At 34.0% G+C, this 16,376-nt stretch overlaps 1 protein-coding gene across 1 annotated transcript in view; it reads left to right on the forward strand.

The window, feature by feature from the left end:
- The window catches only part of shank3a (SH3 and multiple ankyrin repeat domains 3a), a 287,571-nt gene that overhangs the window by 213,244 nt on the left and 57,951 nt on the right, over positions 1-16,376 (forward strand). Inside the window, exon 12 of the mRNA XM_073851121.1 lies at positions 13,811-13,924. Within this exon, the coding sequence (XP_073707222.1) occupies positions 13,811-13,924 (114 nt within the window). The remainder of the gene's footprint in view (positions 1-13,810; positions 13,925-16,376) is intronic.

Genomic DNA, 16,376 nt, shown 5'->3' on the forward strand with positions numbered 1-16,376 from the left:
TGATAGGTTTGGTCATTAACGTTTAAATGCATAATTAAGCAAACACAAGAGCAGAGTTCTCGGAATGAAAGACTCGTTAAAGAACGTGCCTCTTGCTACATTTAATGGCAATATTGTACTGGTCTGGTGGACTTGGTTGAACAAAAATAAGCAATATTTTGTTGCTTAAGCTTATGTATTCAGTCATTATTCAATGGTATACTAAAAATCCATGTAAAATTCTTAATTCTCACTGTTCTCAGGTCAAATATTTACATGCGATTAATTTCGATTAATTAATTACAAAGCCTCTAATTAATTAGATTAAATTTTTTAATCGAGTCCCGGCCCTAATATATATATATATATATATATATATATATATACAGTCAAGCCCGAAATTATTCATACCCCTGGCAAATTCTGACTTAAAGTTACTTTTATTCAACCAGCAAAATTATTACTCATCTTTTATTTACATTTGCACAATGTTGTCTGTACTGGTATTTTTGCCCATTCATCTTTAGCGGAACGTCTTGTATTTTTAAATAATACTTTGCACTGTAGCCACTGGAACTTCAAAACATTTAGATATGGTCTTATAGCCCTTTCCTGATTTGTGAGCAGCCACAATGCGCAGCCACAGGTCCTCAGCTCAGTGAGCTTCTTTGTCTTAGCCATGACTGTCCACAAACCAACAGCAGAGAGCTTCTGTTTTTCACCTGTTGAATTGATTAAAACAGCTGTTCCCAATCAATCAGGGTAATTAGGATGCTTTATAACTATTTGGAATGGTATAGAACTTTGGATTTTCCCATAGACTGTGACAGTTTGCAAAGGGTATGAATAATTTTGGACACCTTTTGTTCAAATGTAAATAAAAGCTGAGAAATATTTTTTTTTCCACAATGATGCCTCTTGTACATCGTCTTATTATCTTTTGGGAGAAGCCTGTGTCATTTCCGGTCAAAAACAAATTTGCTGGTTGAATAAAAGTAACTTTAAGTCAGAATTTGCTAGGGGTATGAATAATTTCGGGCTTGACTGTATATATATTGTTCATGTTTACAGTTTAAGCATGTTAAACCACAAGAAAACATTCAACATTACTATGAACTAAAGGAACTCATTAATGGAATAGTACATCTAAAAATGAACATTGTCATTTACTCACACATGTTGTTCCAAACCTGTATGAATCTCTTTGTCCAGTGGAACATAAAAAGATATTTGAAAAGTCAGTGAGATCCAGAATAACATTGAATCCCATTCTTTTCTTTTTTTTGTTTGTTTGAGCAAACCAAAACACATTTTGCAAATATCTTTTGTGTTCCAGAATAAATAAAAAAAAATCTTACAGGTTTTGGAATGACACTAGGGTGAGTAAATAATGCCTTTTTAAAGTGAATTATCCCTTAAATATAGAATTCAGTTGATTCAACATCTTTAAAAGCTGCTTAGCCAATCAGATTTCAGAGTCAAAATTTCTAATCATTGAATCAAAATTTCAAATAGGTTCTGTTGAGCTGAACTATTTTGCTTTAGCAATATAACTACAAAGCACTCTTGAAATAAATTGGAAGAGAGACCATCAGCGAACACTCTGTCGTATCTGTCTGAGGCGAGTGTGTGTTGTGCAGTAGAACACTTCAGGCATTTTTCTTTCATTAACCTGACGGACAATCAGCCGGAAAGCCTTCCACTGAATATCAAATATCTCTGTTCATTCGCTGGCTCTCCCAGCAGGTGTGTGAGTACTGACTGCCTGTCTGCTGATCAGATGTTATCACACTAACTGCGCGATATAGCAGTCTGTGCATGAGAGAGAAAGTTTTACCTGTATTTAAAGCTGCATCTTTCAGATTACTTCACATAGATGACGTTTAGGAGGGCGATGACAATCGTAATGACAGAAGCATCTTTGTAAAAGACCTATTTGATGATTCTGACGTGACTGAAGTGAGCACAAGTCATCTGATATTTCAGCGGCTCAGAGCATCGCTGAAGCTTTTATAGAGTCATGTTTTCAGCTTATTGCTTTCTTTAAGTGTTTCCGTTTGGAAATGGCTTTTTGATAAATGCAGAAGCGCAGGTCAAAGCACTCTCAAACACACATACGCACCGGTAAAGGGGCTTGAGGGACTAGAATCCTGGGCTTTTTATAGGATTTCTACATGCATGTTTACTCCATTTTGCATTCATGCAGATCTCACTTTGACGTGTCCATTCATATTGACCGTTTTATATTTATTGTTTTGGACTTTTAAAGGAATAGTTCACCCAAAAATGTCAGTTTCCTGAAAATGTAATCACCGTCAGGCCATCCAGGATGTAGATGAGTTTGTTTCTTCATCAGAGCAGATTTGGAGAAATGTAGCATTACATCACTTTCTCAGCAATGGATTCTTTGTAGTGAATGGGTGCCATCAGAATGAGAGCTGATAAAGCTGTATGTTTGCAATAGGCAAACTTTTTATCAGCTGTTTGGTCTCTTGTTCTGACGGCACCCATTTACTTCAGAGGATTCATTGATGAGTAAATAATGTAATGTTGCATTTCTACAAATCTGTTTCGATGAAGAAACAAACTCATCTTGGATGGCCTGAGGATGAGTAACTTTTCAGCAAACTGACTTTTTTATCACTTGCGCAGCAATGGATCTTTTGCAGTGAATGGGTGCCGTCAGAACGAGAGCTGATAAAGCTGTATGTTTGTAATAGGCACACTTTTTTATCAGCTGTTTGGTCTCTCATTCTGACGGCACCTATTCATTTCAGAGGATTCATTAGTGAGTAAGTGATGTAATGTTGCAGTTCTACAAATCTGTTTCAATAAAGTAACAAACTCATCTTGGACGTACTGAGGATGAGTAACTTTTCAGCAAACTGACATTTGTATCACTTGCTCAGCAATGGATTCTTTGTAGTGAATGGGTGCCGTCAAAATGAGAGCTGATAAAGCTGTATGTTTGTAATAAGCAAACTTTTTATCAGCTGTTTGGTCTCTCATTCTGATGGCACCCATTCACTTCAGAGGATTCATTGGCGAGTAAGTGATGTGATGTTGCATTCCTACAAATCTGTTTCAATAAAGAAACAAACTGATCTTGGATGGCCTGAGGATGAGTAACTTTTCAGCAAACTGCCGTTTTATCACTTGCTCAGCAATGGATCCTTTGTAGTGAATGGGTGCCGTCAGAATGAGAGCTGATAAAGCTGTATGTTTGAGAGTAAGTAACTTTTCAGCAAACTGACATTTGCTCAGCAATGGATCCTTTGCAGTGAATGGGTGCCGTCAGAATGAGAGCTGATAAAGCTGTATGTTTAATAGGGCTGTAACGATACGCGATATGAAACCGAAATCGCAACACTCAGATCCACGATCCTGTGTCGCGGTGTGATAAGGGAGATTCGCGACACACCCCATGACTACCTTTCCAATCGTGACGCCTGCATGCAAAAGTTGAGCTAGTTGAAAAAGAATGTGAGGAAAAATGACAACCAACCCAGAGATTGCGGACCCTCCCTCCTCATTTAAGTCAGCAGTATGGCAACATTTCGGAGCTGTATGATCCATAAAATACGGAGAAAGGCTATTAATAAAGAAAAAAAATCCAGAAAATGCGTGACCTAGGCATATCGTTACACTCCTAATGTTTAAGAGTGAGTAACTTTTCAGCAAACTGACATTTGCTCAGCAATGGATCCTTTGCAGTGAATGGGTGCCATCAGAACGAGAGCTGATAAAGCTGTATGTTTGTAAAAAGCAAACTTTTTGTCAGCTGTTTGGTCTCTCATTCTGACGGCACCCATTCACTTCAGAGGATTCATTGGTGAGTAAGTGTTGTATTTCTTCAAATCTGTTTTGATAAAGAAACAAACTCATCTTGGATGGCCTGAGGATGAGTAACTTTTCAGCAAACTGACATTTTTATCACTTGCTTAGCAATGGATCCTTTGCAGTGAATGGGTGCCGTCAGAATGAGAGCTTTTTTATATGTGAAAACAACCCAAAACAGTTCTAAATAAATATTTCAGTGAATTTTGATGTGAAAGAACAAAGGAGTGGGACTTTTTTTTACTGGAGGAAGCATTGTTATAGATTATGGACTGTTTTTTATCAGCTATTTGATCTCTCATTCTGACGGCTCACTCCAGAGGATCCATTGGCGAGTAAGTGATGCAATGTTACATTTCTCCAAATCTCTGAAGAAACAAACTCTGTAACTTTTCAGCAAACCAATTCATATTTTCATGTAAACCAATTCTTTAATGCATATTCTTTTATTCATTAGTTTTAGACTAGAATTGCATCCAGTATTAGTCAAAATGGCATTTAAGTTAACAAAATTGCAAATTTAAACCAAATATTCAAACATTTCAGCAAAAATAGTGTTTTGGATCATTTGAAACATTGATGTTTCAACATTTTTCTTGTTCAAAAACATGATTATTAAATTTCAGTGGTACTTTTTAAATGCATTTTTTTGATTATTATTTTTCTACTTCTTAATCACATTTACGTCACTGAGTGGCTGTATTTATTTTACTCTCCACTTGCACTTTGCACGTTTCAAACAGACATCCTCTTGTTAGTCATCCCATGAATGAAAAGCGTAGAAACATTCCAGCACACCTCTTTTCCTCCAGGCCTGCAATTACATTAATTCATAAGAACATTTCTTGTTTTTACAGTTCTTGTTTACACTCTGTCAGCTTGTCTGGCTTTTTTCTTCTTCTTTTAGTGTTAATTCCAGCCAATTAGTTGGAGCCATGTCAGACTGGGACGAAAATGCTGTTAATTCAGGCACACGATTTGATTGGTTCAGCGAACAACATTACATCACCTTGCACATATTGCACATTAATATAATTACAATAGCAGTAAGTATATGTAATCCCACTCTATTAAACAGCGTAATTACTAAAGTGAATTTGTTTATTACTTGTACATACTGTAGTACGTAGTTATGAAATCATACCATAGCATGGGCATTGTAATGTAATTAGTGTGACCAAATGCTTAATGTGACCTTGCTTTTACCCGTCAAGCTATTTAATGCATTAAACAAACTAGATATTAGACTAGACGCATTCGCGGAAACCGTTCTTCCTGGAGCTAGTGGTTTTTACAATTTAGCATTTGCCATTTAGCTTTTGGTTGCTGTAATGAAAGTTATTGAGCAGTGGGATTCATTAGAGACATGATTAGATTTGATACACCCTGTCTCTCTCTCCCTCTGAAGGAACGGCTTATCGCAGTTAAGTGGCCTGGAAATTTAGAGCTGCGGCTATCGTTCTATTTATAGAGCGTAAGAGAGCGCAGAATTGAACCCAGTTGATTAGCATGTGATTGACGTGCATCTCAAGTCAACCGGCGGTTTGTTCGCTTAGATTAAACGCTATTACATATCAAGTTAATAACATGGTTAACAGATCGGAGCACACGCTTGCTTTTGTATACTGACACACACACACGCTCTCTCTCTCTTAAAGCGATAGTTCACCCAAAAATGAAAATCACCCCATGGTTGTACTCAACCTCAAAGCCATCCTAGGTGTATATGACTTTCTTCTTTCAGACAAATACAATCTGAGTTATATTAAACAATGTTCTGGCTCTTCCAAGCTTTATAATGCCAGTGAATGGGTGCTGAGATTTTGAAGTCTTATAAAGTGCAACCATCTATCATAAAAAAGGGTCCACATGGCTCTGGGGGTTAATAAGGGCCTTCTGAAAGAACACAAACTACAGTTATAATCTCAGGCACTGATTATGTGCTTTATTCAATGTTAAAAGTGTCTAATGTGAGTTTAAATATCATTTTGCATGACATTTATAGCCATACTTAAAGCAACAACATAAAGTTTACCTCAGATCTTGAAAATAAATGTAAGCAAACATATCGTCACCTTAGAATTATAAGGTTCTATCTGCATTCTGAGCACTTTCGAGATATTGAGCTTCAAAGTTTTTGCATTCCATTGACTTCTGTAGATAGAACCATTTTTGTTTTCTAAAAAAGGCCCAAAATGTACACAGCTTACAAAAGAAACATCAAATAATGTAAATAATTTGTCACAGAATAGGAATATGTGAATAACTCGATTTTGACAAAAATGTCAGATAGAACCTTATAATTCTGAGGTGACGATATGTTAAAACTGAAAACCAACAAGTGTTTTCCATGACAATTTTCCCTCTTCACTAAGTTTTTTCAATTGTTTTGTTTATTGGTGTTTATTTCATGTCTGCGATTGCATTCGTTATTTGTTGTGTGCCAGCCCACCAATAATAGCAATAAGCTTTGTGCTTTGGGTACTTTTAATATAAAACAAAGTCTCAGCTTTCAAAATCAGTTTTATAGTGAAATAGTGATGTGTTTTTCAAGCTCTTTATTGTAGCATGACACGTCGCTGTATTCATGTGAATCATTTCATTAAATTAGACTGTTTACTTTGTGAAAAACTTTTTACATTTCTCCCATGTAATTAAAAACAACAATAAAATGCTCTAAAGGTTGAAGCTGGTTTATTTACGATATAATACAGTAAATGATTGTAAATAATATTTAATATCTTACATTCATTATTTGTTGGGCGCCAGCCACCCAGTAATTGCAATAATTTTGTGCTTAGTTGCTTTTAATATAACACAGCTCAGCTTTCAAATTCTGTCAATTTTAGCACAAAATACAAATTATAAATGTGTTTTCCTCTTTATTTCAGGTTTATAGCAAGTGATCTGTCATGACACATTAAAGAGCATGAAAAACATTATTATAAGACATATTGTTTGTATTTTGCTATGAAACTGACAGAATTTGAAAGCTGAGACTTTAAAATTTCTCCTGGTGCTCTCAATATCTGGGCCATTTTTATTTGCAATAGGCTAATATACTCTCAAAATGTTATAACTTTTATCTCATAATTGCTACAAATTTATTTTCGTAATTTTGACTTTATCCTCAAGATATTTTGACTTTATTATCTAAACACTTTGGCTTTATTTTTATTATTTATTTTAGTAATTTCGACTTTATTCTCAAAATATTTAGACTTTATTCTCGTAGTATTTTATCTTTATTCTCATGGTATTTCGACTTTATTCTCAGTATTTCCACTTTATTCTCGTAGTATTTTGACTTTATTCTCATAGTATTTCGACTTTATTCTCGTAGCATTTTGACTTTATTCTCATAGTATTTCGACTTTATTCTCATAATATTTTGACATTATTTTCATAGTATTTTAACTTTATTCTCATAGTATTTCGACTTTATTCTCATAATATTTTGACATTATTTTCATAGTATTTTAACTTTATTCTCATAGTATTTCGACTTTATTCTCATAGTATTTCGACTTTATTCTCATAATATTTTGACATTATTTTCATAGTATTTTAACTTTATTCTAATACTACTTGGACTTTATTCTCTTAATATTTCAACTTTATTCTTGTAATTTCAACTTTATTCTCAAAATATTTTGACTTTATTCTCGTAGTATTTTGACTTTGTTCTCGTAGTATTTTGACTTTATTCTTGTAGTATTTTGACTATTCTTGTAATTTCAACTTTATTCTCAAAATTTTTAGACTATTCTCATAGTATTTCAACTGTGATCATTTCACTTGATATGTACTTCATACATATAAAAAAAATATTATAAATGTTTGTTTTTTTTTAAATGTGATTTATCAGAAATTATTCTAATATGCTGATTCACTGTTCAAGAAACATATTTTAGCATCCATACTTTTTAGAATCCATAATACTTTTTTCATGAATAGAAAGAACAAAAGGAGCAGCATAATTTAAAATGGAAATCTTTTATAACATTTTAAAATGTCTTTTCTGTTGCTTTTGATCAATTTAATGCATCCTTGCTAAATAAAAGCATAGATTTTAAACAAATCATTTAAGAAGTTAACCAAAAAAACATGGCTATTCCATAGCTCTTTAAAACTCTCTCTTTGTGTCTATATCGATCTTTTCCTTTTCACTGTGTAATTCAGTCTCTCTTAACATCTGTTTTTGAGCGTTTGTCTCTCCCTTCTCGTTTGTGTGTGATTTGGCCCAGTTGTGTCATTTACCTGTGAATGAGCTGTAAATGAATGAATGATTCTGCTGAGCAACAGCCTGAGTCTCTTCTGTCCTAACAGAAAGCCCTTCACAATACCCAGCTACATTCATTCACATCTGATTTATGCTGAACAGAAATTCAAGAATCCCGCTCATTACAGTGTGTCTGTATTTGTTGAGTTCTTATTGTGCACAGTTGAAAAGTTACATGCTGGCTGAATTACTCATTCTCCTTTCATCCTTTTTAAAACTCAATGGGGCTTTGAAGCAGATAAGAATGAAGTGTTGTGTTGGTATCTTCGCATCCGAGAAGCAGCACTCTCCTGTATGCTTATACACACACACACACACACTTCAGGCCCTTCTCCTCGGAAACAACGGTCCTTCTGTCAAGAGCCGTGCCGTGGCAGTTTGCCTTAGTCGGCTGCTGGTTGATGGTCAGGGACTGACACTGAGAGCTTGGCGTGGGTTTCTCCCATGGTGCCGTTTGCCAGTATGTGTGAAGGCCTGTTTCCAATATGCTGAGCGTGTCCGGGCACGCGGCATGGCTGGAGAGGTCCGGCGGGCCCACTCCTGCTACTTTGTAAACACACTTGTGTGAGTCCGTTGAGTGATTGGTTATGTAAGACACGCGTGGACCTAAAAACGTCTGTACGGACATGCTGTTCTTTGTAGTTGTTGTGGTTAAAAGAGCATGAGTTGATCCTTCAGGACGTGTCAAAGGGATTGCACAGATGTCACTTATGCTTAAATATTCTGTAAGTAAATTTGTGCCATTTATTTTTGTGATTTTAGCTTCTTGAACCAAAAACAGCTGATTTATGTGAGACTTTCTGTCTTCCCTCTCAGGCCTAAAATGTAACTCAACTAAAAAGTTAAATGGAAGACTTGGTTAGAAATGATAGGTTCATCAGTATTTTGGCATTGTGTGACATTTTGTTTATTAATATGTTATAAATATGACAACTATAGTGAAATTAAAAATTCCAACTGTAATTGAAAATTTTTGTAATAAATAAATAAATGTAATGAAAACAATGTCTGGTCTTGAAACATAATCTTATAATTTTATAATCTGTATTTTTTTTTTAAATAATGCAAGAATGCAAAAATATCTTAAAATTATCTATATTATTTTTAGAAATAAATAATAAAATATATACATACAAAATAATATGTAATATATATATACATATTATATATATATTTTTTTTATAATAAAAAATAATTAAATAAATAAAAAAATATATATGTAAATTTATATATATAATTTTTAGAAAATAATAAAAGTAAAAAAAGCTTAATTATCTCTATTTCTCTATATTATCTCTATATTATTTTTAAAAATAAATAAAACATATATACATACAAAATAATATGTATATATATGTATGTATATATATATATATATATATATATATTACTTTATATTTATATCTAAATAAATAGATATATTATTTTTGTTTTATTTTTTTAAATAATAAAAAATAATTAAATAATAATTGCTGAAAATTATATATATATAAATGTATATATATAATTTGTAGAAAATAATAAAAGTAAAAAATAGCTTGAAATTATCTATATTATTTTTAGAAATACGTATAAAATAATACATACATATATTATTTTACATGTATATTTAAATATATTCATATATTATTTTAATATTTAATTTTTTAGAATAAAAAATAATAATTGCTGAAAATTTTATATATATATATATATATATATATATATATATATATATATTTCAAAAATAGCTTAAAATTATCTAGATTTGTAAAATATATACATATAAATGTATATTTAAACATATACAGATTTTATTTTATTTTTTTTTTATTTATTTTTTATGTTGACAAAGATTATTTTTTACCAAATTGTACTGTTTTGAGTTACTCTGGTCAGTTGTTTTCACATACTTCCATCAAATCTGTCTGTGAAATTGTCAAATTTGCTTCTTTTTTTAATGCAGTATACCCAATTTTTCCACCTAATATCCATGACTGGTCTGTGTGGAATGGGTTATGGGTGGATTGTGTAATGAACATTAGATTACAGCATGTCAAACTCCTTTATTTCAGAAGAGTGAGGAAAATCCTGTTTTCCATGAAATGTCCTCTCTACACAATACGCATAGTCCGCAAATACTCATTACACTGATTTCTCTGGACTCAAATATTGAAAACATTCAAATGAGAAGCATCACTGATGAGATGTGCTTTCCTTTTTCCCCTGAATTTATTACAAGACGAGACCCATTTACACAAGTGTTTAATTGTGACATAGGCAGCAGAGGCATCCATTTGTATGTGTCTGGAGGCGTGTGTATGTGTGTAACCTCAGTCACTTGCACTGAGGTGATCATTTTCTAATGGCTGTGCTGCCGGCTAGATAATCACTAAAAACCACTCACAGAATTTCAAATCTCTTGATTAAAAATGCAGTATAATTGGTTGTATTTAGATGATTAGGTTTTGAATCTTTCTCAAGGGAAAATTGTGTGTGTGTGTGTGTGTGTGTGTGTGTGTGTGTGTGTGTGTGTGTGTGTGTGTGTGTGTGTGTGTGTGTGTGTGTGTGTGTGTGTGTGTGTGTGTGTGTGTGTGTGTGTGTGTGTGTGGAGTGATGGAAGGTTTGTACAGATCAATTGAACTTTCGCTAAGCCCCTTCTAAAAGGAGTCGTTTCTAAAAGGAAAAAGGATGCTTTTTCACTTTTTTAACTGTAGTTAGTGTGTAATGTTGCTGTTTGAGCATAAAAAGTCTACTCCAAAGGGAGAAATCCTTTTTAACACAAAACACATTTCAAGAACTACAACAAAGCTTATTTGGACTACAACACTCTTCTTATGAATGTCACTCATTTAAATAATTCCCGCCCACAGAATATGCAAAAAATGGAATGAGGCCTGGTTGACCTGCACTAGAGACCATAGACTGTGTATATACCGGTGTGAAACATCATGTCAAATTTTTGCTTTCAAAGGCTCTGCACGATCCTCGTTCCATTACTGAATAAAAATTTCTAAAAAAAAAGGTGATTTTAACTCTTTATCTCACAATTTTGTCTTTTTTTCTTGCATTTGCAAGTTTAAATCTCGCAATTCTGGCTTTTTTTCTCAGAATTGCATTATATAAACTTGCAGTTGCAAGTTATTAATTCAGAACCACAAAACTTATAATTCTGAGAAATAAAGTAAGAATTGTGAGAGATAAAATGACATTTGTGAGTTTAGATCTCGCAATTGTGACTTTTTTCTCAGAATTGCATTTTTGAATTGCGAGTTTTAAGGTCAGAATTGTATGATATAAATTCGCAGTTGCAAATTATAAGTTCAGAATTGTGGGATATGAAGTCAAATCGCAAGAAATAAAGCCATCATTTGGGACCTTTTTTCTCAAAATTGCAATTCTGACTTTATAACACACAATTGCGCGTTTACATCTCACAATTCTGAAAAGAAAAACAGTCACAATTGCGAGGTACATACTCGCATTTGCTCGAAAAAGTCAGAATTGCAAGTTATAATTGTGAGATATAAAGTCAGAATTGTGAGTTATGAATCAGAATTGCGAGATATAAAGTCACAATTGTTATAAAGTGAAAGTGAGAATTGCATGATATAAAGTCTCAATTGTTGTAAAGTCAGAATTGTGAGATATAAAGTGAGAATTGCATGATAGAAACACACAATTGCGAGAAATAAAGTCAGAACTGTGAGATATAAACTCAGAATTCAGAATTTTTTTCTCTCAGAATTGTGAAATATAAACTTGCAATTGTGAGTTATAAAGTCCAGTTCTGAGCGGAAAATAAGACTCAGAATTGCGAGTTTATGTTTTACAATTCTGACTTTATAACTCGCAGTTACGAGAAAAAAAGTCAGAATTGTGTGACAAAAAGTTGCAATTACCTTTTTTATTTCTTATTCAGTGGCAGAAATGGGCTTCCATAAATAAATGCACCCTTGGAAAGTAAAAACAAAAATTTTACTGACCAATTCGTACTGTAAAACTTGCAGTTGCGAGTTTATATCATGCAATTCTGACTTTATCACTTGCGATTGTGAGTTTATATCTTACATTTCTGAGAAAAAAGTCAAAATTTCAAGATACAAACTCGCATTCGTGAGAAAAAAGTCAGAATTGTGAGATATTATAACATGCAATTGCAAGTTTATATCTCACAGTTCTGAGAAAAAATTCAGAATTGCAAGATACAAACTCACATTTGTGGAAAAAAAAGATCAGAATTATGAATTCATATCTTGCAGTTCTGACTTTATAATGTGCAGTTGCGAGTTTGTATTACACAATTCTGAGAAAAAAGTTACAATAACTTTTTTTTTTTTATTCAGTGGCAGAAACAGGCTTTCATAAAATCAGGCTTGAATTGGTATTGTTAATACCCCATTGTTAATATTTAGAGCTGAGCAGATTAAACTTGCGGTTATGGAAAGAGGCGTGTCATTCCTGGAACACACTCTTTAAACGATTAGCCAATCACAACAGACTAGGCCAGTTAACCAATCAAAGCACTTTCCATATTTCAGAAGGAGGGGTTTCATCAAAAATGGAAATAAACAGACTGGTAAAAGAGGTGCTGCAATAATGTAAAATATGTGTAAAATAATGTGTTTTTGGAACAAATTAAGCATAAAAACCTGTTCTAGTACACCCAAAAACCAAATCAAGATTTTATACAAGGTTTCTTCTTCTAATAAATTATCAAATAAATAATTGAAATTCTGTTGATGGAAATCTCCTATGGTTCTGTAAGTAAGCAACACTAACTGAGGGGGCGGAGCTTAGTGAAGGGTCAATTGGCCTTGTAGACTGTCAAGCAGCACTTTGATCATGGATTACACTACAAGAGCAGGGGGAACAAGTACTTCACTGAAAGAGGCTGAAAGACACACTGAGAGAAAGTGTGTGGTTTGCATTTGTTATGTGCTCTGTGTAAGCGGGGTTTCACTTATATGCTTTCTCCAGTTAAAGATCTGCTTCAGCATGAATGAAACCCTGTGTGTGTGTGTGTGTGTGTGTGTGTGTGTGTGTGTGTGTGTGTGTGTGTGTGTGTGTGTGTGTGTGTGTGTGTGTGTGTGTGTGTGTGTGTGTGTGTGTGTGTGTGTGTACAATACACAGCAGAACACGCTTACATTGTTGCTTATTGATTTACGGAATTCGTGGAGTACCACAAAATTGCCCACCTGGCCTTTTTGCACACCTTGTGCATTCACACACACACACACACACACACACACACACACACACACACACGCACTGGTTTTAAACTGCAGTATCCTAGCAACTACAATGCTGAAGGACTTGCATGTGACTGCATATGTTTTTAATGTGTCTGGTGTGGTCACCACATGCAATGCATTGTGTTTCTACAGTTAGTGTAGAACATCAAGGGATGAATCAGTTTCCGGTTGAACACAATGTTCTGCACCGTCTCAGATTCCACTGGTCATTCAACTCACGTCATCTATCTGTTCTCCCTCTTCAAGCTTATTTCCGAAAAGGAAAAAGAGTTTGAATGCGTGCCGAGATCACATTCATGCACACGCCACACATCTAAATGGGGATGTACCGTAGACTTCTATTGTTTTTGTGAAGTGTAAAGTTAATTATAACTATTTCCATAAATGTAAAAAAAAATAGCATTTTGTGAAATTAAAAGTGTCATACAATAAATAATGTGTTTGTCTCTCTGTCTCTCTTTCTGTTAACACTTGTCAGTGTTAAGTATAGGAGAAGGGGGATTCTGGGAAGGGACGGTAAAAGGAAGAACCGGTTGGTTTCCTGCAGACTGTGTGGAGGAAGTACAGATGAGACAGTTTGATCCACGACTTGGTAAGAAGTGGTACACATTCGCATACATGACTAGGGCTATATTTATTACTAAATATTTATACAGTGTTAAATATTCTGTATTAAGTTATTCTGTTGGCAATATAAAATCAACCAACATTATGAGAATTGTGATAAATGAACATGTTTTTGCCTTTATAACTGTGCTGGTGTACTTGTTTTGCACCTGCAACTTGTTTGATTCATTTCTTTGAATCAGTGTAGTTTCATTGATCAATTTCAGAATGGATAATACTCGTATATTAAAATCATACATATTGTACTGTTAGATTGCACTATACTTTTATTGTATTAAATGTTATATTTATATTATACTAATCGATTCTACTATTTTATTGGGTTTTATTGCTTTTATTGTAGTTGCTTGAAACATTTTGAATGTAAATTCTGAAATGATGGTTTAAAATCACCAATTTTACTTTAACATTTGTGCATTTGGCAGACACTTTTATTCAGAGTGACTTAGTTTGCATTCAAGCTATATTTTTAATATATCTATTTATGGATTTTCTAGAATATTGTCCAAGGATTGTTTATTTTTTTATACAGTTGAGGTAAAAAGTTTACATACACCTTGCAGAACCTGCAAAATGTTCATTATTTTACCAAAATAAGAGGGATCACACAAAATGCATGTTATTTTTTATTTAGTACTGACCTGAATAAGGTATTTCACATAAAAGATGTTTAAACATAGTCCACAAGAGAAAATAATAGTTGAATTTATAAAAATGACCCTATTCAAAAGTTTACATTCTTAATATTCTTAATACTGTGCTGTTACCTGAATGATCCACAGCTGTTTTTTTAGTTTAGTGATAGTTGTTCATGAGTCCCTTGCTTGTCCTGAACAGTTAAACTATCCGCCGTTCTTCAGAAAAATCCTTCAGGTCCCACAAATTCTTTGTTTTTCAGCATTTTTGTGTATTTGAACCCTTTTCAACAATGACTGTATGATTTTTAGATCCATCTTTTCACACTCATACGCAACTATTACAGAAGGTTCAAATGCTCACTGATGCTTTAGAAGGAAAAACAGGAGGAGCCGAGGGATGAAAACTTGTTGAATTTGATGTTCAGGGTAAATTTAACTTTTGTCTTCTGTAAACATGCAGGTATCTTCTATAGCTTCTGAAGGGCAGTACTACCCCTGACTCTTAATGTATCGTTTTTCCTTCTGGAGCATCAGTGAGCGTTTCAACCTTCTGTAATAGTTGCATATGAGTTCCTCTGTTTCTCAGTGTGAAAAGATGGAGCTCAAAATCATACAGTCATTGTTTGAAAGGGTTCAGATACAAAAAAATTGCTGATTTGTGGGACCTGAAGGATTTTTCTGAAAAGCAACGGACAGTTTAACTGTTCAGGACAAACAATTGACTCATGAACAACTATCACTAAACAAAAAACAGCTATGGATCATTCAGGCAGTGTATGTAAACTTTTGAACAGGGTCATTTTTATCATTTAAACTATAATTTTTTCTTGTGGACTATATGTCAATATCTTTAATGTAAAATATCTTATTCAGGTCAGTACTAAATAAACAATAACATGCATTTTGTATGATCCCACCTATTTTGCTAAATAATAAACATTTTGCAGATTCTGCAAGGTGTATGTAAACTTTTGACCTCGACTGTATTTTGTCCAGCCTTACATACAACTTTAGATTGTCCAAATGCCTAAAGCTGTCTTACTTGCATGGTTTCTGTAGATCAAAACTCACAATCATATTTGTTCAGATCCACACACATATTCCTCTCTCCATGTGTTTTACTCTCTGCTGTCTGTTCGCTCTTGCTCTTGCTCTTGCTCTCTCTCTCTTTCTCCCTCTCTCTCATAAATGCTGTTTTTGGAGGTGTTTTGTCATTTTTAGGGCCATGTATTGAGATCAGACAGGCAAGCCGGTGTCTGTACTAAACATCCCATTTAAATGCATTGTGAGCGTGTGAGAAAGAGAGATGAAAAATTCCCACACACCTTTTCTGACTACAAGCGTGGCACGTGTCCAATAATTCAAACACGCACACACAGAGAAACGGGTTAAAAGGGAGCTCAGAGTGATGTATTGCCTCCATCCTTTGAGAGCTTTCTAGAAATGAAAGGTCTAATGATGCCAGGAAACCACTGGCGAGCCTCTATAGATGATCTCCTGTAGAGCGCCAGGGTGTTTCCCCATCAGCACAGAGATGTTTTAGAGCAGAATCCTTCTGTTTTTACCATTTTATACATGTGTGACTTAGCAAATTGGTGAGCTTGTTTAGTTCTGAAGCTCTGAAGGAGCATGTGATTAGGATTACTATTTAAAAACCACAGATATATAACTACAGGTCTGGTGTTTTGGTTAATGTTAGCTTGCCAGCCTGATTCAGATAAGTGGAAATGCAGACGTGGGATTTTAATAAGATCTTGAGACATCAGCCATCTTAAAAAA

The sequence above is a fragment of the Garra rufa genome, chromosome 11 (assembly GCF_049309525.1).
Source record: "Garra rufa chromosome 11, GarRuf1.0, whole genome shotgun sequence".
NCBI classification, from domain to species: domain Eukaryota; kingdom Metazoa; phylum Chordata; class Actinopteri; order Cypriniformes; family Cyprinidae; genus Garra; species Garra rufa.